The sequence below is a fragment of the Myotis myotis genome, unplaced genomic scaffold (assembly GCF_014108235.1).
Source record: "Myotis myotis isolate mMyoMyo1 unplaced genomic scaffold, mMyoMyo1.p scaffold_m19_p_1, whole genome shotgun sequence".
In the NCBI taxonomy this organism is placed as follows: domain Eukaryota; kingdom Metazoa; phylum Chordata; class Mammalia; order Chiroptera; family Vespertilionidae; genus Myotis; species Myotis myotis.
The window spans coordinates 9,208,366-9,230,413 of NW_023416313.1; the positions used below are offsets into that span (position 1 = coordinate 9,208,366).

The following is a 22,048-nucleotide window of genomic DNA, read 5'->3' on the forward strand; positions in this document are numbered from 1 at the left end:
ACATTAAAAATGAAACTGCCTTATGACCCAGGGATTCCACTTCTAGGAATATATCTGAAGAAACCCAAAACACTAATTCAAAAGAATATTATGCACCCCTACATTCATTGCAGCATTATTTACAATAGCCAAGATTTGGAAGCAGCCCTGCCGGGAGCCGGTCCATCCTTGCTGTTTCAAAGGACCTGGCATATATGGTATACTGTTCTTAATTTGTTTGCTCACCTTCTTGGCACTATGTATTTTAACCAAGGTCTCCTCTCTGAGAAAGGTTGTTTCCCCAGGTAGGGATTTTCCCCTGAAGTTAGGGAGGGAATAAAACCCCTCAACTAAGTGCCAGGCGGGTAATTAATCACTTTAACTATGAATAATCATGCTTAAGCTACATAATCTTTACTCCCTGGAATGGAGATAAGAAACGCCCTAACCTTTGGAATAGAGATTGATAGGATTGAATCAACTGGTATAAATACAGATGTAACAAGACAGCAAGAGTCAGAACTTAGAATACAGAGCTTAGAACACAGAACTAAGAAGACAGAACCTACACAGAACCTAAAGACAGAAGAACTTCGCTGGAGAGAACATGGCAAAAGATCCTGGACTGAACCTGACTACAGAAATTGGCAAGAGAACCTGACTAGAACCTGGTGACTGAACCTGGCTGGAGAACCTGGACAGAACCTGGCTGGAGAACCTAGCGAGGGATCATGGCTACAGAACCTTGCTGGAGAACCTGGAGAACCTAGCTGGAGATCCAAACCAGAACCTCTCTGGAGATCCAGACCAAAACTTGGCTGGAGATCCTGGCTGGAGATCCTGGCTAGGCTGCTGATCAACTGAACACTGTCTCCGTGTCCTTCCTTCTTCGCCGACTCCATCCACACCTTTGGGGACCCCTGGACCTGCTGGGGTTGGACCCCGGCACAGCCCAAACATCCATCAGTAAATGAGTGAATAAAACAGCTATGGTACATTTACACAATGTAATATTACTCAGCTGTGAAAAGGAAGAAAATTTTACCCTTTGCAATGGCATAGATGGCCTGAAGAACACTATGCTACGTAAAATATACCAGTCAGAGAAAAACAAAACTGAACCAACAAGCAAGATAGAGACAGACTCGTAGAGAGCAGGCAGACAGCTCAGGTGGAGATGCTGTGGGTGGGTGGGGAGTGGTGGTGGTGGGATTGAGCAAAAAAGAAAAAAAACCCTCATGGACATAAACAATGTGGTGATCGTTGGAGGGTGGTGGAGGTGAAAGAAGGTATAGGGGGATAAATGGTGATGGGAAAAAAATTAAGTAAATAATAAATATCAGAATAAAGACTAATTCCTTAGGACAATATATTTTCTAAAAGTTCACAATTTGGCCTTAAGCCAATAATTTAAAAAAAACCCACAAACAATGTTATACTTTCATGCTTTTGTCTCTGATGCAAAAGGAAGTCATTGCTGGATTGAGAGTGGAATAAATATGTCATCAGATTTTTGTAGCACAGAAGATTAAAGAAGAATCAGAGCATAAAAGGGGAAATCATGAAGAATTTTGCAGTAGTCCTGGCAAAAAAAAAAAAAAAAAAAAAAGTACGACTGACAGACTGGAGTGGAAATGGAGGGAAAGGGTGTACTTAAGATATATGTGGAAGTATAACCAATAATAATTGGTGGCTGGGTGTAAGAGATGAGAAGGAAGTGAAAGATAACTTCTATTCTCTGACTTGTGAAACTAGATGTCCCGAGATGAAGAACACCATAGGAACAGATTTGTTATTTGGTAGAAGGAAATCAAGAGTTCATTCTTAGATATATTAATATTTAGGATATCTGAAAGACATACAAGTAAGTGGAGAGAGATCAAGTAAATCAAATATTGAGATAGGCTAGTGACTGGGAGGAGATAGAGAAAATAAAGGTCAAGGAAGTGTTTGGGTTTTCTTTAAAGACAGAATCATATGCCAAAGCTATGGGGATCTAAACCTACAGTGAGCCATGTTACATTCACTCTACTGACTTCAACATAATTAGTGAAAACTGACTTGAGGGAGTCTTTCCAATTACCTATATTTACTATAAAATCATGTACATATCAAAAAATACAACATAAAAGTTAGTCTAAGTAAGCTAAATTTTCCCAAACAAATAATAGGGATCAAATTTGGGAGGGGGGGGGGGAGACAAAACACCACCCCACAGATAATCAAGATCCAAAACCAACTCTCAGCTGTCAAATATTAAGAATACAAGAATGCAGAAGTGCCACATTATTCATGAAGTAGAAGGAAGAGCCTTTGACCTACTATGAAAGCTTAGAATTTATATGACTAGAGAGAAATTTCCATTCTATAGTTGATTGCCTTAGAGTTCATGCAACAACTGGCTTTAAGGCAAGTTAGCAAACCTAATATGTTGGTCTTAGACACACAAGCTCATTTTTTTGGTTGATTTTTCTTTGTTAAATGACATTTAAATATATAAAATAAATACCAAAAATATGTCTTTGTTTTATTATGGTTGCAAATATCAAAAAATTTCTATATGTGACACGGCACCAGAGTTAAGTTAGGGTTTTTCTTTTCTTTTTTTTTTTTTAATATTAAATCTTTATTGTTCAGATTATTACAGTTGTTCCTCTTTTTTCCCCCCATAGCTCCCTTCCACCCGGTTCCCCCCCACCCTCTGAACTCACCCCCTCCACTGTCCTCATCCATAGGTGCACGATTTTTGTCCAGTCTCTTCCCGCATCCCCCACACCCCTTCCCCCCAAGAATAGTCAGTCCACCCCCTTTCTATGTCCCTGATCTTATCTAATAAAAGAGAAACATGGTAATTAGCGTACGACCACTACCCTTCCCATTGGCTAATCAGGGCGATATGCAAATTAACTGCCAGCCAAGATGGTGGCCGGCAGCCAGGCAGCTTGAAACTAACATGAGGCTTGCTTGCTTCAGTGAGGGAGGAAACCAACGTTCCCCGCCTGCCTTGCCGGCCTCTGAGCCTACAGTTTGAAACATTGTAATAAATATAGAAGCTAAACAAAACCCCAGAAACCTGCTTTCAGAGGGCAGGGATCTCAGAGCTGGAGTTATACATTGTTTCGATTATAGAACCCAAACAAACCAGATACCTGTTTTCAGCAGCAGAGGCCTCAGAACTGGAGCCAGAGCTAAAGCTGGCCCAGAATAAAAAAAGAAAAAAGAAAAAAAGGAGCAGTTGGGAGCTTCAGTCACCCGCGAGCCTGAAAACAGCCCTAAGCCCCTCACCCAGACTGGCCAGGCACCCCAGTGGGGACCCCCACACTGAAAGGTGTGTGACCAGCTGCAAACAGCCATCATCCCCTCACCCAGGCTGGCCAGGCACTTCAGTGGGGACCCCCACCCTGGTCCAGGACACCCTTCAGGGCAAACCAGCCAGCCCCACCCATGCACCAGGCCTCTATCCTATATAGTAAAAGGGTAATATGCCTCCCAGCACCGGGATCAGCAGAGCCGTGAGGTCTCCCAGCACCAGGATCAGTGTGACAGGGGGCAGCGCCCAAACCCCCTGATCGCCCTGCGGCTCTGTGTGTGACAGGGGGCGGGGCCACAACCTCCCTATCCGCCCTGCTCTGTTCGTGACAGGGGAAGGCGTCCCCACCTCCTGATCAGCCCTGCTCTGTGCCTGATACGGGGGAGCTCCCCAACCCCCTGACCGCCCTGCGGCTCTGTGTGTGACAGGGTGCGGCGCCCCAAACCCCTGATCGGCCCTGCTGTGTGTGTGTGACAGGGTGCAGCGCCCCAACCACTCCCTCCCCCCCCCCACGGGCCCTGCTCTGTGTGTGACAGGGTAGAGCCATAACCTCCCCATCGGCCCTGCCCTGAGTGTGACAGTGGTGGCGCCCCAACCCCCTGATCCGCCCTGCTCTGTGTGTGACTGAGGGCGGTGCCCCAACTCCCCTACTGGCCCTACTCTGTGCGTGACAGGGGGGAGCTTCCCAACCCCCTGATGGGCCCTGCTCTGTGCGTGACAGGGGGAGCTCCCCAACCCCCTGATCGACCCTGTTCTGTGTGTGACGGGGGGAGCTCCCCAACCCCCTGATGGGCCCTGCTCTGTGGGTGACAGGGGGGAGCTCCCCAACCCCCTGATCGACCCTGCTCTGTGCATGACAGGGTAAGGAGCCCCAACCCCCCTGATGGGCCCTGCTGTGTGTGTGACAGAGGGCAGCGCCCCAACCCCCTGATCCGCCCTGCTCTGTGAGTGACAGGGGGTGGCGCCGCAACCTCCCCATCAACCCTGCCTTGAGTGTGACAGGGGGAGGTGCCCCAACCCCCTAATCGGCCCTACCCTGAGCATGACTGAGGATGGCATTGCAACCTCCCAATCCGCCCTGTTCTGTGAATGACAGGGGCTGGTGCCCCAACTCCCCAATCGGCCCTGCTCTGAGCCCGACCAGGGGCTGCACCTAGGGATTGGGCCTGCCCTCTGCCACCCAGGAGCAGGTCTAAGCCAGCAGGGCGTTATCTCCCGAGGGGTCCCAGACTGCGAGAGGGCACAGGCCAGGCTGAGGGACGCCCCCTTCCCCTCGGAGTGCACAAATTTTTGTGCACCGGGCCTCTAGTTCTATTATAATCACCAGTTTATTCTGTTCATCAGATTATTGATTCACTTGATTTTTAGATTCACTTGTTGATAGATGTGCATTTGTTGTTCATAATTTGTATCTTTACCTTTTTCGTCTTCTTCTTCTTCTTAAAGGATACCTTTCAGCATTTCATATAATGCTGGTTTGGTGGTGATGAACTCCTTTAGCTTTTTCTTATCTGTGAAGCTCTTTATCTGACCTTCTATTCTGAATTATAGCTTTGCTGGATAGAGTACTCTTGGTTGTAGGTTCTTGCTATTCATCACTTTGAATATTTTTTGCCACTCTCTTCTGGCCTGCATGGTTTCTGTTGAGAAATCAGCTGACAGTCGTATGGGTACTCCCTTGTAGGTAACTGACTGTCTTTCTCTTGCTGCTTTTAAGATTCTCTCTTTGTCTTTTGCTCTTGGCATTTTAATGATGTGTCTTGGTGTGGTCCTTTTGGATTCCTTTTGTTTGGGGTTCTCTGCGCTTCCTGGACTTGCAAGTCTATTTCTTTCACCAGGTAGGGGAAGTTTTCTGTCATTATTTCTTCAAATAGGTTTTCAATATCTCGCTCTCTCTCTTCTTCCGGCACCCCTATAATTCGGATGTTGGTACGCTTGAATCTATCCCAGAGGCTCCTTATACTATCTTCGTATTTTTGGATTCTTTTTTCATTTTGCTTTTCCAGTTGGGTGTTTTTTGCTTCTTCGTATTTCAAATCTTTGACTTGATTCTTGCGATCCTCTAGTCTGCTGTTGGAACTCTGTATAATATCCTTTATTTCAGTCAGTGTATGCTTAATTTCTAGTTGGTCCTTTTTCATAACCTCAAGGGTCTCACTAGATTTCTTGAGGGTCTCACTACATTTATCGGCGGTCTCACCAGACTTTTTGAGGGTCTTACTAAATTTATCGGCAGTTTCTAGAAAGTTCTTGAAAAACCTTAAAAGTGTGGTTTTGAACTCTATATCCAGTCGTTTGCTTTCCTCCATTTCTGTCATTTGTGACCTGTTTCTTTGTCTCTGCATTTTGGCTGCTTCCCTGTGTTGGTAGAGTGGCTTTCTGTGCTAGGTGTCCTATGGGGCCCAGTGGCTCTGCCTCCCCAATTACCTGAGGTGGACACTCTTGGTGCACCCCTTTGTGGGCTTTGTGCACAGTCTTGTTGTATTTAAGCCATGATTGTTGTAGGTATCACTGGGAGGAATTGACCTCCAGGCCAGTTGGCTGTGAGAATCAGCTGTGTCTATGGTGGGAGAACTTTTGTGCTGAAGACACCTTTATGAGGCAAGACTTGCTTCAGTGGGGCTTTGGTGCTCACTGAGTCTGCCCCCTGAGTGTGTCCCTTATGGATCTGAGGAGTTGTAATTGGATGGTCCCACTCTGACTACTGGGTACACTGGCTCTTGGATCTAAGGAGGTGCTAATTAAGCCTCTGCCTGAGGCTACCCAGCAGGAGCTACAAAGAGATCTGCAGATTCCCCTTCCTTGTTTAGGGTTTGGAGGTGCCCAAATGAGGCCCAGCTGTGAAGCAATGCAAGCTGCTATGGGGCCTTGGGCCTTCTCTTGGAAGTTCTGGGTCTGTCTGGCCCAGCTGCAGTTTATTAGGTGATTTTCAGATTGCAAAGGGCCAGGGCATTCATATGCAAAAGCCTCTGCCACAGCTTGGGTGGGGCGGGGTCTCAGGGAGTCAACAGGGCGGAGCAAGGAGCTATGGCTGATCCTCAGCCCTGCCCTAAGGGGCCCCTCATCTCAGTGTCCCGGTAATCGCTGCAAGCACCTTTGAGAAAAAGCCGCCCTCGAGTTCCGAGTTCTGCCTGCTGCCAGACAGTCCAGTTTCTCCCTGTATGAGTCTGGGTCCCCAGAGACTCACCCGGAACTGGAGTTCAGAGCAGTCGGGGCTTGTGACTCCCTCCCAACTCAAAAAGACAGCCGCGTCCTCAGTTGCCAGCCCTTGCCGCATGCGCCTCCGTACCTCTGCACTTCTGCACCTCCTCTGAGTCTTAGTGTGCTTTTCTCTTTCCTTCTAGTTGTAGAATTTCCACTCAACCAGCCTTCCTGTGGTTCTAGATGATGCCCATTTTGTCTTTTAATTGTATTTTTGAATCTGTTGTGGGAGGCAGCAATTTCCAGTGTTTACCTATGCCGCCATCTTGGTTTCTCTCCAAGTTAGGGTTTTTCAAAATGCTGACACGCCAAGCTCAAAAGGTTCGCCATCACTGCTCTCAATACTGACTCTACTACCTCTACTATGAAAATATGCTGTTGTGTATCCTATCATGGATAACAGTCCCACAATTCAATCTGGTCTCCTAAAGAGAAGCCTGGAAATGAGTCTCTATTCTTCCTCCTTCTCCTGTGTGCCCTTAGTTCATCAATGACTAAAATCTGTTGATTATAACACCTCATGTCTTTTGAATTCTTCCCCCCTCCTCCATTTCTATTACTACTTTTATTTCAGACCTTCATAATTTCTTGGTTGGGCTATCTTGAAGAACTCCTGATTGATTTGCCTTAGTCTCCTATTACATTACTGGTAAATTAATCTTATAAAACTACAAATTAAACTATATTACTCCCATGTTTAAAACCCTTGAATGGTTTTCCTCTACCTTTAAGATGAGTTATTTAACTTCCCTATCAGTAAAGTGGGGGAAGATAAAAATAGTTCCTGCTTATATAACTATTGTGAAAATCAAATGAATTCAAGTGTAAGCCCTTAATGAATAATCCACTGTAAAATACAATAATTAAAAATACCAATACACCAAGGTTCTGGGTTCAATTCCTGGTCAGGGTACATACAAGAAGCAACCAACGAATGCATAAATAAATGGAACAACAAATCGATGTTTTTCTCTCTCTCTCAAAATCAATCCATACATTTTTAAAAATAACAGTAATTACTACTGTATTCTGCTCACAAGTTTCTCCACAATTCAACTTTTATTTCTCTTTTCTCATTTTCCACAATCGTCCTATAATTGGTGTAGACCCATACAAGAACACCTGATCCCTCTCCTTTATACCACAACTTTAATAATGTATATGCTTCTATTATAGCCTTTACCATATTCTATAGTAGAAGAGCCTTGTCTTCACTACAAGATTGTGCTTCATGAAGACAGTGAAATGCATTAAGTCCCCTAGCACAGTTCATGGCCCATAAATATTTACTGAAAAAAAGTATGAGAGGAAAAGATGCACAAAAGGACTCTGGCAGATAGCCATGCTCCCTTCAACCATGATAATCCTATTATTCTTGAAATAAAATAAAGTAGTACTTTTAGAATAGGTCTAAAGAATGAGAGTCAGCAAAAACTCACTTTATAACTGAGGAGGAAAGGATCTGTGTGTTCAGAATGATGAGAAGAATGAAGATAAGTTAGTTAACTTAGTAAGACAAATTAGATAAAGTAATGTGTACTCACTCAATCTTGTTAGGGACTAAGTTGTTTTCATGGCCTTCAGGCTAATAGCTCCTACTTTAGACATGCTAATCATTAGAGGGATTCTGCTTGGGACTTGCCTTTTACAAAAATAGCCCCTCCCATTTTCCCTTCCCTTGACATAAAAGAAGCCTGAACACTCTACTTTCTTAAGATCGATTTGAGGTAATGCTAGCACTCCCATCTTCTTGGCTGCTGCCTCCTGGATCAACAAACCTTTCCTTACTCCAAACTGTGACATTTTGAGTTTTGGCATTTCAGAAGATCAGGCACACATATTTTGGACTAGTAACACTCATAGGGAAATTCCACCCTACTTATAAGTTATATTTATGCCAGAATAGATATACTAAAAGGTCAAGTAATAAGGCAAAGGAGAAAAAATAGGTAATAATTAGGCTGATCCCATAATATTGTTGAAATTATGTTTGAGATTTTACCAGGGCACTATTTTCTTATACTCTTAAATGGTGAGAAATAGAGTGAAGAAATAAAATGGACCCATTATATTCAAGCTGGTAAATTACTAAAATCAAGTAGGTTGAGACATCATGCAAGGAATCTCTTCTTTTTTTAACTAACCTGGGAACTTTAACTTGCATCAATGTCTGAATTACATCTAAATTCCAGATAACCCTCTGGTTAACCCCTGAAGGACTAAGGAAAGAATATTCATGTATCTAGACTATTATTCAGAACATTAGGTCATCTCGAGGATCACCATCTTCAGTTAGTCCAGAAGCTAAGGATGCAGGAATGATTCTTTTTAAGAAAGTACTTTTTATATAAGAACCATCAGCTTTTCTTTCTTCTTTGGGACACTCTATTGCCTAGTTGTATTTCAAGTTTGCAAACCCAAGATCCTTGAACAAATCACATTTATTTCTAGCCAAAGCCTCCAGACCCTTTTGGGGGTTAATTTGACAATAAGTACAGAAGAGCACAAGCAAAGAAAAGTTAAAATGAAATAATAAATTTTAATGAGCTATATTCCACTTCACCATTTGTCATTCTTGGGATAAGTTCAAAAGATATGGAAAGGTATGGCTATAATTTTTGGAACTGGGATAGAAGGTTAACTTTATATCCAGACAAAAACACTGACAATCTATGCTGGGAAAAATCCTTGTCCCACTAACTTCATGCTCTGTCCACCCCCTGTCCCCCAGGCATACAAATGTGTGTTGTTGTTTTTAATATTTTTATTAATTTTAGACAACGAGGAAGGGAGAGGGAGAAACAGAAACATTAATGAGAAACATCAATATTGATAGGCTGCCTCCTGCATGCCCCCCAGCACATGCCCTGACCAGAATGAAAACAGTGACCTCCTGGTGCATAGGAAGATGCTCAACCACTGAGCCACACAGGCCTGGCCAAACAAAATGTGTTTTAACTGTTATTGGTAAGGCTCTGAACAACAACAGGCTATTTGTAGTTAACTTTTTGGGGAGTCAAAATTTATGTGGATTTTGGACTGCACAAAGGATCAGCACTCCTAACCCCCAAATTATTAACACATTGTTTGCGGGTAGTTTTTATCGCACGCTAACAGGTGGCGCAGGCCATTTTTGCAGTTGAATAGATTGATTACCGTTATACCTGGAAGTACATACATAATTCACCATTGTATGTGTTAGAGAACCAAATTTTGTCCTTTGGAATTCGTATATCTGCATGTTAGCATCCCTTTAGAGCAATAAAAAAGTATAAAAATAAATGTATTTATATGTTACCCGCATTCTACCGCTAGTCTATAAAAAGCGTATTAATACGTGTCCCGCGTTCTACTACCAGTCAACGTAAAACGTATAAATACGTTTCCCGCATACAATGTGTTAAAAGGTTAACTGTATATAGGCACACACATTTACTTCTATATTTCGGTACCTTTCTCTATAGATAAAATGAAAATCAGGATTTCACACTAATATCTCCAATTTCTAACTCAACACTATAGAGAGCATTTAAATTTTCTCCATATTTATAACACTATGCAGACAGTGGGAAGCATGGCTCCCATTATCATTAATATTGGTTACAACAGGAAGACCAGGCAAATTAACAAATCTCCCGTATGGCTGCCTTCCCCTCCCCACACGGATGCTCTCCTTTTATTTCTCCCTGACTGGCCTAACACTTTCACATCTCTTCCATGAGTATAACCTTCTCACTTTGTTCAGGCCTTTATTCCTCATGCTTGGCACCCCTCCTACAAGAATACCCTTCTCATCCTGCTCAAGCTCTAACATCCCATACTGAGCTTGCCTTTCAAAGGATACCTTCTTCTTCCCACCCTTAGGCTCTGACATCTTGTATTAGAATGCTTCCATGCATGGATTTCATCCTCACCCCAGCTAAGCCTCAGTACATCCACACCAGTCTACCCTCCTGCATGTGGATGCCTTTCTACAGCCTCACACCACCTGCTCCTCCACACAGATTCCCTTCTCATCCTCTTACCCTATTCAAGTCTGGACACCCCTCCCTGGGAATACCTGATCCACACCAATATCAAGCTACACTCTTTCAGAGATACCATACTGACACTGTTTGGGCTCCAACATCTTGTAGCAGTGTGCCCTCTTAGGGAGACTGCTCCTCACCCCTCATAATTCCATCAACTCTCCCCGCTCTTGTCAGGCTCTTGATATCCCCCTGCCCTTCTCACATATCCCACCTGGGTAGACACTTACCCTTGTTTGGTTCCTCCTGATAGTTTTAACACTGAATTGTTCAGAAAGGGAAGGGGAAGAAGACAGGAAGAACTGATGACATTTTAAATAAAGATACCAGTGAATAAGTTGCACAAGTACCCATAACAGAAGTGATATCTTGACTTTCATCTTCTCCTTGTTTTAATTTTTCAAGTTGTTCGGAGTCTAACTAGAAAAGAAGGGCACCATCTGAGAGTAATTCAGCAATTTAATATTTTAATTAATATACTGAATATATAATAGACTGCTCATTTTCCCAACTTTTACTTAAAAGGGCTAATTCAATTTGAGCACCTTTAAAACTATTATGACAAAACCCCCTCAAACCTGAACCAACAGCAGATGTTCAAAATGAAAATAAGCAGACTTATCTGATCATGCTTTTTACCCATAAAAAAACTTCAAAGGCTCATAATTTCTTCCCTATGGAGGCCATAATTTATACTTCCAATCCTACTTCCTACGCCCATCCCATATTCCAATGATAGTTGATTGCTGAATAGTTTCAGAACATATTATCATTTAGACTTCTATACCTTTGCTTATTCTATCCCTCTGCCTGTCCCCTCCAACCTACTTTCCTGCTGGATCATTTAACTTAGGGATCAGCAAACTGTGGCCTGTAGGCCAAATCCACCTATTTTTGTAAGGTTTTTTTTTTTTTTTTTTTTCCTTACTGGAACACAACCATGCTCATTCATTTATGTAATGCTTACGTGCTACAATAGAGACCATGTGGCCTTCAAGGCTAAAATATTTATTATCCAGCCCTTTACAAAAAAAGTTTTCCAAGCCCTACTTTCACATAGGCTTTTGTAGCCTAGTAATTTCAGATCCTTCTAATCAAAATTAATTGCTCCCTCCTCTACCTTTCCATTATATTATACCAACTCTAATGCTTAACATCCCTGATAATTGTAAGCTCTTTAAAAGCAAAGTCTAAACTCTATTCCTAATGTAGACAATATATTTTTTTTTGGTCCAACCCGCAGTTCCCACCTCTCCCAACACTTATCACATTCTTGGGGGGAAGTATTTTAGAAGAAACTTCCGCCCTTTTTCTCTATCCCTTATTCAGTCCTCCCAAAGGAAAGATGAATGACTAATACTGGCAACATCCTGATAGTGGGATGGATTAATGTTTTAAAGGTCATTTTTCATGCATGACCTCCTGCTCACTTTGTCTAGATAGATATACCTACCAATAAGCAAATCACATGGTAAATTCACTGGGGTAGAACTTATTTTACCTGTAATTCAGAAGAGGCCCATAGCTCCAGCTGCTCTGTCTTTGATAGATTGGTAAATTCAATCCAGGGGGTTAAGAAGTAAAGAAGTCTCCGATGTCTAATTTTGGTCTCAGTCCAAGTCAAGTTCTTCAATACAAACTTATCATTTAGAAAACTAGTATTTTTTAACCAAGCTCACAGGTATAGAGAACATATTGGTGGTTGCCAGATGTAGGGAATTGGGGGCAGGTGAAATGGGTCAAAGGGTACAAATATCTAGTTATAAAGTAAGTCACGGGGATGTAATGTATAGTGTGGTAACTATAGTGAATAATACTGTATTGCATAACTGGAAGTTGCTAAGAGAGTAAAAAAACCCAATCAGCTAACAAAGTAGAACTCAAAATATCTGATGATTGAGAACTGTAAATTAACTGAAAAAAAATCATTCCTTTAAAATGTATAACACACTAATGCCACACACATCATATCTTAGTGATAAACTTATTGGGAAAATGTTCTTTGAAGAAAAAGAAGAGATACGTTTAGAATCCACATTCAGTGATTCAAACCAACCCCATCCTATTATTCATCTAATTTTTCTGACTCAATATTTTATTATCAAGTCTCAGCTTAAGTAAACATAAAATATCATGAATATTATTGACTCAAAAAACTATTCTTCGTATTACCTAGTATTGTAATGGTATCTCCCATCTAAAAAAACCCCACAAACATCCCTATACTCCAGATCCTTTCAATTACTACTCCATTTATCTATTCTTCCTTAAAAATATAACTTCTCAAATGCATAGTCTACTACAAACGTCATCTTTATTTATACACTTAGTTACTTTCTAACCTATTACAATATGGCTTCCATTCCCCACCACTATGCTGAAATTTATTTAGTTAAGATCACCTAGAATCTCCATGTTGCCAAAAAAATGTACACTTCCCTGTTTCATGGTAAGTGACACCTCATCAACATATAACAATCTCTCTTTATTTTAACACTAGGGGCCCAGGGCACGAATTCGTGCACCCTGAAAGGAACTGTGGGCCCATCGTCCACACCCCCGCCTGGTCCCTTCCACCACGGCCTTCCTCATCCCGTCTGCCAGCAGCCCCACTCCCACCGCTGCCGCTCCCACATGCTGACGGCGCCCATCCCACTTGCACCTGCTGACAGCGCAGAGCGATTGGGGCTGGTGCCCGCAATGGGTGCAAGTGGCAGCTGCTGCCCCGATCACTCCTCAAGAGCAGGGGGAGGTGGAGAAGCCCTCAGGGGTGACGGGGCCGGCAGCAGCAGATTGCACCCGCTGACAGCACCAAGTGATCGGGACCATTGCCCAGTGCTGTCAGTAGAAGCGAGCAGTGGTTCTGGTGCCAGCTGCGGGTTCGAACAGCAGCTGCCGGCCCCAATCACCCCTCAGGAGCAGGAGGAGGTGGAGAAGCCCTGAGGGGCCATCAGCCGCTGCTCACACCTGCTAATTGGGGCCAGGCGCAGGCGGCAGGCGCAAGCGGGGACAGTGCCAGCAGCAGGTGTGAACGCTGGGTGGGATCGTGGCGCGCAGGAGCAAAGAATTTTCAGTAACCACCAGAGGCTCACCCCGATGACAGCGACCAGCGCCCTGCCTTGGTCTGGTGTTCCTGCTCACCTGCTCCACCATCCCGCCGCAGGCAATGCCTGCTAAGGTTAGCGTGCGCCCCCTGGTGGTCAGCGCACGTTATAGCGACTGGTTGTTCTGCCGTTCTATTTGCATATTAGCCTTTTATTACATAGGATAATTCTCTCTTCTTAGATTTGGTGATACTACTCTCCCTGCTCTTCTACTTAGCCAACAGACTTATTTTCCAGTGTAAAAGTTCAGCAGCCTTACTAATCCTTTGCCCCCAAAATGTTAAGATTACTTAAAGCATGGAACTGAGAACTTTACTTCTCTCATTATACTATTTTTTACCCCTGTGTGATCTCATTCATTTCCATGGATTTAAACATGATCTTTATGCTGATAATTCCCTAATGTATATATTCAGCAGAGAAACCACAGCTATGTAAGCATTACAGCACCTTTCATTAAAAACAAAATGTAGTGAACACATGAGGACCAATATTATCCTAGTTTCAGATTTCCATCTGTGAAAGGTAAAATGACTTGTGCCTAAGGTTAAGATGATGGAGGTTAAGAAAGGAAGTGTGCTCTTTCAATTCTTCATTCTTTCTATCATTTAGTCCCTTGTTTATTTAAATACTAGAGGCCCAGTGCGTGAAATTCGTGCACTCGGGGGGGGGGGGGTCCCTCAGCCCACCCTGCACCCTCTGGCACTCTCGGAGCCCTCGGGGAATGTCCAACTGACAGCTTAGGCCCACTCACCACGGGGGCTTGCCTAAGCCGGCAGTTGGACACGTTAGCGCTGTCGTAGAGGCAGGAGAGGCTCCTGCCACCACTGCTGCACTCACCAGCCATAAGCCCGGCTCAGGGCTTCTGGCTGAGCGGTGCTCCCCCTGTGGGAACTCACTGACCACCAGGGGACAGCTCCTGCATTGAGCATCTGCCCCTGGTGGTCAGTGCGTGTCATAGCGACCACGGTCATGCTGCTGTATGGTCGATTTGCATATTAACCTTCTATTATATAGGAGGAAGTCTATTGGACAAAGTTACTTCTTATCTACACACACCATACACATGCATCAGAGAAGAATTGGATTTGAATTAATGGAGAAAAGATCTCAAAACTTGTTTTTCAATAAATACTTAAGGAAAGACTCCAGGTTACAACTGAATTATAAAGGTTAGTATGTAGGGTAGGAGATATGACTAAAACAATACTCAAAATTTTTGGGCAATGGGTGTAATAGAGAAGTAAAAGTAGATGCAAATGGTTGTGCTGTCTAAAGAAAACTAGAAAAACAAATAGGAAAGAGCAGTCTGGTAGACTATGATCAACTAATTGAAAATGGTTAGGAGCCTTACTTGATGAAAAAGAACAAATGGGAGATACTACTGCTTTGTAAACTATAAAATCAAAGCAGCTATTTCAAATAATGATTTAATGTAAGGTTATAAGCTAGACTGAACGACAGTAAAACCAGCAATGCAGATACTGATATAAACAAGAATCTTACCTGAATCTGCTCAAGTGTACTTACTCTATTAGAAAAACTGAATCCAGGAGGTATTTTAAAGAAAGTAATAATATTTTCTTTAAAATAATGTGGCAACACATTAGGGTAAAGAAAAAAAAAAGGAAGCAAATATAAGTAAGCAGGATAGGGTTGTTGCCAAGTAGGAAAAACTCTATGAAAGGAAAGGAAAGGAAATGAGATGTTTAGAAAAATGATTCCAGTCTGGCCACTGTGACTCAGCGGTTGAGCGTCAACCTATGAACCAGGAGGTCACGGTTCCATTCCTGGGCAGGGCATGTGCAGGAGACAGTTGATCGATGATTCTCTATCATCACTGATTTTTCTATCTCTCTCCTTCTCCCTTCCTCTCTCTGAAGTCAGTAAGAAAACATTTTTTTAAAAAAAGTGATTCCTCTTAAGTTTTATTTTCTAGAAAACAGAAAATTTCTGAAAGCAAAATTTTTATTTAGTTTTAATTAAAAACAAAGTGTCATTCTTCAAATACAAATATGACAAATATTTTGTTACCTTAGTTTCCTAGTGGGAGCAGTAGGTTGGTCTGGGCCTATTCACACTCTCCTATCTATATTCTGTGGTGGGAAAAAAAACAACTCTTTTGAATGAATTACTTGATACTACGGTACATTCAAACTCAGTATGGACTCTCACAATGTGAAAGTTAAATGGGTCTCCAAAATGTTGAACCTATGAATTCGGTGCTCTAACCAACTGTTATCACCCACGAATGCTGGCCATTTGATAAGGATTACTATCAAAAAAGGAACTCCACACATAAAAAATGTAGGTTATTATAATTAAAAGACTGGATTTACTAATAAGGAAAAAGAAATTACATATCCAAATATCAGCATGCCTTTGTTGCTCCTCCCAGGACAGCACTGTGATAGAACCACCAGGGTTCAAAGTCATACAAGTCAGGGGAACATACAGGACACAATAAACACCAACTTATCACTGTGCAAAGCCAAACAAGAAGGCATACATGCATGTGATCAGCCAAGGAAAGTAGCATGGACATGAAGAGACAGCTCCACGAAGAAAGGATGCTATACTATGCTCCAGCCTGTAGCCCGAATCTACTATCTGCAAAAACACAAAATTCACACAGGTGGCAGAATTTTACACTTCCAAGTATAAAATAATTCAGGAGTACTCAGAATTTCAAATCTTGCATGCAAAATTCATTGATATACTTATTTTACAGAGATATTTGGATGTATATCTTACCATCCAACTACTCATTATATTCTAAGTTCCATTTGTCTAATGTATGCTATTAGGCAGTGTCATAGTTTACATCTTTTTAAGTGGATAAAAAACTTGCTAATGCTTGAAAAAATAGTTGTATAGCCAAGGTTTTAGGGTAGTTGGCCCACCACACCAGTCCTTATCAAATCCAGATTTCTAAGTGAATCCACTCTTCTGGGATTTATATTGCAACAGTGACAGATGAACTAGACATTAGTGAAAAGTCAAAAGAGGAGAAAGCCAGAAGCAGTCAGAAAGCGCTATTAGGTTGATCATCTAAAATTTTATTTACGGGCTATCCCATCTTTAACTATTCAGCTCTAGGAAGTACTCATATAACTTCTTCAGAGGTTAAAAAAAGAAATAAACATTCTCTGACATTGATACTGCTGATTATAGATGGGGCAGGTAGTTTGGAAGAAAGTCCATTCTACAAACACTTGCAGAGTGCAGATCTCTAAGACAGTTATGAGGTTACCAGGAAAATTTACTTAGAATGTAATATCTTTTGGTCTCATATACAAAATGCTAGGGTTCGGCTAAGTCCATGGTCGGCAAACTGCAGCTCGCGAGCCACATGCGGCTCTTTGGCCCCTTGAGTGTGGCTCTTCCTAAGCCTTAGGAGTACCCTAATTAAGTTAATATCAATGTACCTACCTATATAGTTTAAGTTTAAAAAATTTGGCTCTCAAAAGAAATTTCAATCGTTGTACTGTTGATATTTGGCTATGTTGACTAATGAGTTTGCCGAGGCTAAGTGACACACTGTGATTCTTAAACTATGACTCTAACACCATGGAAAACAGATCATTCAAACCCTTACTATCTTTTCTTCTAACATGCCTCATGATCTTTTTATTGTTCATCAGCATTCCCACCAGAAAGAATCTATTGGCAAAACTCAAAACCTGCTAATATCCAGTGTAAATCAACAACAGCAAAATTTATGGAATGCTATGTGCAGATACATATTAACATATATTTCCCCCCAAATTACATATTGATTACAAAGGGATAAGTGATGACTTTCAAGGGGAAATATGGGGAATAATGCTTTAACCAAATTTTCAAAGCTAACAATATGAAGCTCAAGATATGATGTCCTAGCATTAAGAAGCACAGAACATCTCTTCAGAGGTATTACTGGCCAAAAAAAAAAAAAAAAAAAAAAAAATGCATAACCAATCTAATCATGAGAAAACAACAGACAAATTCAAATTGGGAGACAATCTACAAAATAACTATCCTGTACTTTTCAAAAATGTCAAGGTCAAAAAATACAAGAGCAGCTGAGAAAGTGTTCCAGATTAAAAGAGACTAAAGAGATGTGACAACAAAATGCAATGCCCGATCCTGGACTAAGGAAAGGAAAGCTTACAGATAAAACAAGAGAAATAGATAAAATTTGAATATGGATTATGATTGAGATAACAGTATTATGTTAATATTAAATCTCCTGGTTTTAATAACTACACTGTGGTTAGGTAAGCACAATGTCTTTTATTTTAGAAAATATACACTTAAGAATTTAAGAGTAAAGAAGTACAATATCTGCCAACTACCCTCAAATTATTTCAAAAGAAGATAGGATGGATGGGTAGATAGAATGATATGGATATAAAGCAAGAATGATAAAGCAAATGCAGCAAAGTAAAATACAGTTAGTGAATGTGGGTAAGCATATATGAAGTCCTTGTACTATCCTTCCAACTTATCGTGGAAGTTTGAAATTATATCAAAATTAAAAGTAAAAAAATCAAAACAATAAAAATAAAAAACTTGGCCTATCTCCCAGATCAAATATCTTAACAGACTATACAAGTTCTGGTAATGTTTAAAATTATATTGATGCATTTCTTTTCTCCTGGACTTTACTGTGTTTTAAATTTTATAACTTATCAGTTACTAATTCTATTATATATGCCACAAGATTCAGGACTATACGTTATACCTCAATATTACACCGAGCACTAAGATACTGTTTGCTATATCCAATAAGCACTAAAACATCTGTTAGATGAGTATACTCCAAATTATAGCACAGCATATGATGATTATAGAAAAATAATTAAATTATAAAAAGTACCACATTGCAAATAGAGGTATTGAGACACAGAAAGTATAGGATACCTCTTAAATTATAAAAAAAAGAATAAATCATAATCATAAATCTAAAGAGATGAGTTCCACAAATAGAGAAAAGTAAACATTTTCCTTATCAAGAGTTATACATCTTAGCTAACTACAAGGATGATGAACTTTCCCCCATAAAAGAAGAATATTATATATGTTATAAAAAAGTGAATCAAATGAAAGACTTATCCTAGGAATTGAGATTTAAAACACTACTACGGGGTTAATACTGAGTTGTGGTACAATCGTAAGATATTGCTTACAATTTCCTTATTTAAAAATAACGCTTTTGAATAATTTTCTTCCCCAATGGCAGAAAGGATCATATTTTATAAAAACGATTTCAAGTCGTGAGAGCACTGGATATGCCACATGGAAATTTATATATACACATATATATTCACAAACATACAAACATGCAAAGGAAAAAGAATATGTCGGTTTGCAAATGTTTATAACGTGAAATATTGAATGTAAGCACATTAATAGCAAAGATAAATTGAAATAAGTACACAAACTACATGTAATCCCAATTCACACTATGAATAGATGCTTCATATATAGGGTACTGAAAAAAACAAACAAAACCTAAGCAACAAGTGAATATCCTGCGTAAAAGAGTTTCATTGTTTATTTAAAAATAACAATGCAAAAACAAAAGTATGAGACGGGTCTTACTAGGTCTCCTGACTAAGGCTGGGACTGTGGGGGAAAATTCGCAATATAGTTAGAGCCCCGTTAAACATTTCCTTTCTAATATGGTATAATTATATATTACATTAAAAATGTAATACAGAGATTGCATGTTAGACATAACAGCATGAACTCAATTTTCAATGTTTCCCAATCTACTTCAGTATCCAAGTAGGTAAGGCAGAAAGTCCTTTTTCCCATGAAATTCAATTAATTTTGTATTTAATTAAAATTTGACTATTTTTAAAATCACATATATTTTTAGACACAGAGCATACTTAATGTACCCACATAAGCAAAAAGATGAGGGGATAAAAACCTTAAAGGATTCAAAAACTTAACATTGACCAAAAACATCGTAAAATCACTGCGTGCCTCGGGGAAAACTTGACACAATAATGTCTCCAGCCAGTGTTACAATGCCGTTACCCTGATCCTAATTCAATGAACCCAGTTTCTAAACAGGTTGTCGGCAGAAGAGATCTTTCCAATAAAAACGGGTCCATTTTGTATTCTGGAAGCACTAATAACACTTACCTTTAAAATTTTATATAAAGAATACCGTGTGTTTTTTTCTACACTTTTTTAAACTAAAATCACTTATGAGAACTCCATCAAAGCTATTTTCCAGAATGTCTCCTTAGATAAGACCAAAACCTATTTTATAAGGGTAAACAGTAAGTGGCTTAAACATAAAAGTGCCCCTGGTAATAGTTCCTATGTCCATCGTATTCTGCAGTGCACGCCTCTGAGTTGAAGTTGTACTAGTTCATCCTACTGCGACCTCCTGTTCACTAGCCAAAAAGAAGGATCTTCCTCCAGGCGCTAAGCGAACAAACCGGGGTGGGGGTGGGGGGTGGGGGGCGGCTCGAGGTGGCGCAAGAACAGATGGAAACAAGTAAGAGAAGGTTAGTGCCTCCACTCCAGGTGCCAAGATTTAATCGCCCACCGAGCCAGCTGCTTCCACTACCCACACTTCTTCCCTTCCTCTCTCACCCCAAATCCCCTTCCAAAACACACGCGCACAGCACCCCTCGTCCCTGTCCCCGCGTCGCCCCCTTCCTGCCCAGGACACCAACCTGCGGGAGAACAGCTCCCAGCACACGTCCCACTCGGACAGAAAAGCGAGCGCCGGCGGCGAAGGTCCGGAGGTCCCGCCACCTCCCGCCGCCCCCGGCAACCTGCAGAATGACAGCTCCGAGCCCAGAAGTTTGAGCAGCACGAACGACGCCGACCCCACCGACTGGGAAGACGGACGGTCAGCAGGACGCGGGAGGGAGGCGGGGAGGGTGTCGTGCGGTAAGTGCGGGGACGGGTCCATCACATGACAGCGAAAGAGGACCAGAGTCGCCGGGGCGTCCGCACAGAGAAGGGGGGAGAGGGTGTCATCTCTATGGCAACAGTCCCCCCGGCTCCCCGCCGTCCAGACTTCCAAAGAGGGAGGAAGAACTTCAAATCCCAACCGTCAGCGCTCCAGCGGCTCCTTCTTAAAGGGGCACACACCGCGCCGCCGCCGAGCGCGAGAGGGCAGAGGAGGGCGCCCCCGCCCCTCGGGCGCCGCCCCCGCTGCCCCGAGCCCCCCGCCGGCCCCCCGAGGTCCCGGCCCCGCGAGCGCCGCGGGGCGGGGGGTCGCCCGGGATGCCCTCCTCTGGAACTCGGTGGCGGCGGCCGGCCCGGCCCCCGGCGGCGAGAAGGGGGTGTGTGTGCGCCCGGTGGGGGCGCGGACCAGCCCGCCTTTCTCCCGCCGGCTCCCCTCCGCCCGGACGCCGACCGCGGGGCCGCTTCCTCCCTCCAGACCGGGCGGACGCCGGGCGGCGAGAGGCGCCGAGGAGTTTGGGGGACGGCGCGAGCGAGCGGTTCCCCCGGGGGCTGGGCGAGCGGGTCCGAACTAACAGTTCCCGGGGAGCCCAACAGCTCCGAAGGGGAAGGAGCGCGGACCGCGCCGGGCCGGGAGCCCCCAGACAAAAGGCGAGCCCGGGCCGCCGCGCCGCCGCCGCTCCCAGCTCGCTCCCCCATTGAACTGACCCGAACGGGAGATTCAACTCAGCCCCTCAGCCCCAAACTCCTCGGGTCGCGGCGGACGCCGCCGCGCGGAGCCGCGGCCCAGCCCGGGTCTCTCTTACCTACACAGTGCATGAGGCGGTGGCGCCAGGAGTCGAGTTCCCGCCGGAATCCTCTCCTCTCCGCCGCGCACCGAGGGCTCCGGCACTGAGCGGCGGCGGCGGCGGCAGCAGCGGCGGCGGCAGCGGCCATTCTCTCTCTTCCCTTGTCCATCTGCGTCCCGCGTCACGCGCCCTCATTTACATACGAGCGGCGCAGGCACGAGGCAGGGGCGCGAGCCCTCGGCGCGAGCCCCGCAGCGCGCGCCCCCCGGAGGGGGGTTGATTGACACGTGTCACTACCTTCCCTCGGCCCTGCCCTCCCCCTCCCACCGCTCCCTCCGGGAGAGGCGGGGAGGGAGCGCGAGGAGAAGGAAGCAACCTGCCGCTTCCGCTGACCCCGCCTCCCCATTCCCTCGCCGCCGCCGCCTCCTCCCCCCGGAGTTTACTCCAGCGAGCCATCCTGCTCCCGCCGCCCGCGAAATCCCCGAGCGACAGCGAGAGGCTCTGAGCCCGGCCGGGAACCGGCGTGCGATGGAGCGGACTAACTACTCCTCCCTTCAGCCTTCCCGAAGCGACTGGGGCTGCGCGGAGACTTCACTTCCCAGGCTCCGTTGCGCCGGAGTCCCAGAGCGGAGCTGGACCCCGCGGCGCCATGCATGCTGGTCCTTGTAGTCCCGCAGGGATGGGCACTCTTCAGTCCTCCTTGCACACTTGGGCTTCTAG

General features: G+C 43.6%; 1 protein-coding gene across 20 annotated transcripts in view; it reads right to left on the bottom strand.

Annotated features, from left to right (window-relative positions):
- Positions 1-21,698, bottom strand: part of LOC118667083 (ligand-dependent nuclear receptor corepressor-like protein) — a 150,899-nt gene extending 129,201 nt beyond the window's left edge. For 8 of the 20 annotated variants that reach the window (XM_036329765.1, XM_036329775.1, XM_036329821.1 and 5 more), the window contains exon 1: positions 21,347-21,698. In XM_036329765.1, coding sequence (XP_036185658.1) covers positions 21,347-21,497 — 151 coding nt within the window. In that variant the 5' untranslated portion in view covers positions 21,498-21,698. Of the gene's footprint in view, positions 1-20,302; positions 20,736-21,346 lie in introns of those variants that run through there. The other 12 variants (XM_036329887.1, XM_036329858.1, XM_036329838.1 and 9 more) reach the window with 9 other exon arrangements.
- Positions 21,699-22,048: the final 350 nt, after the last annotated feature.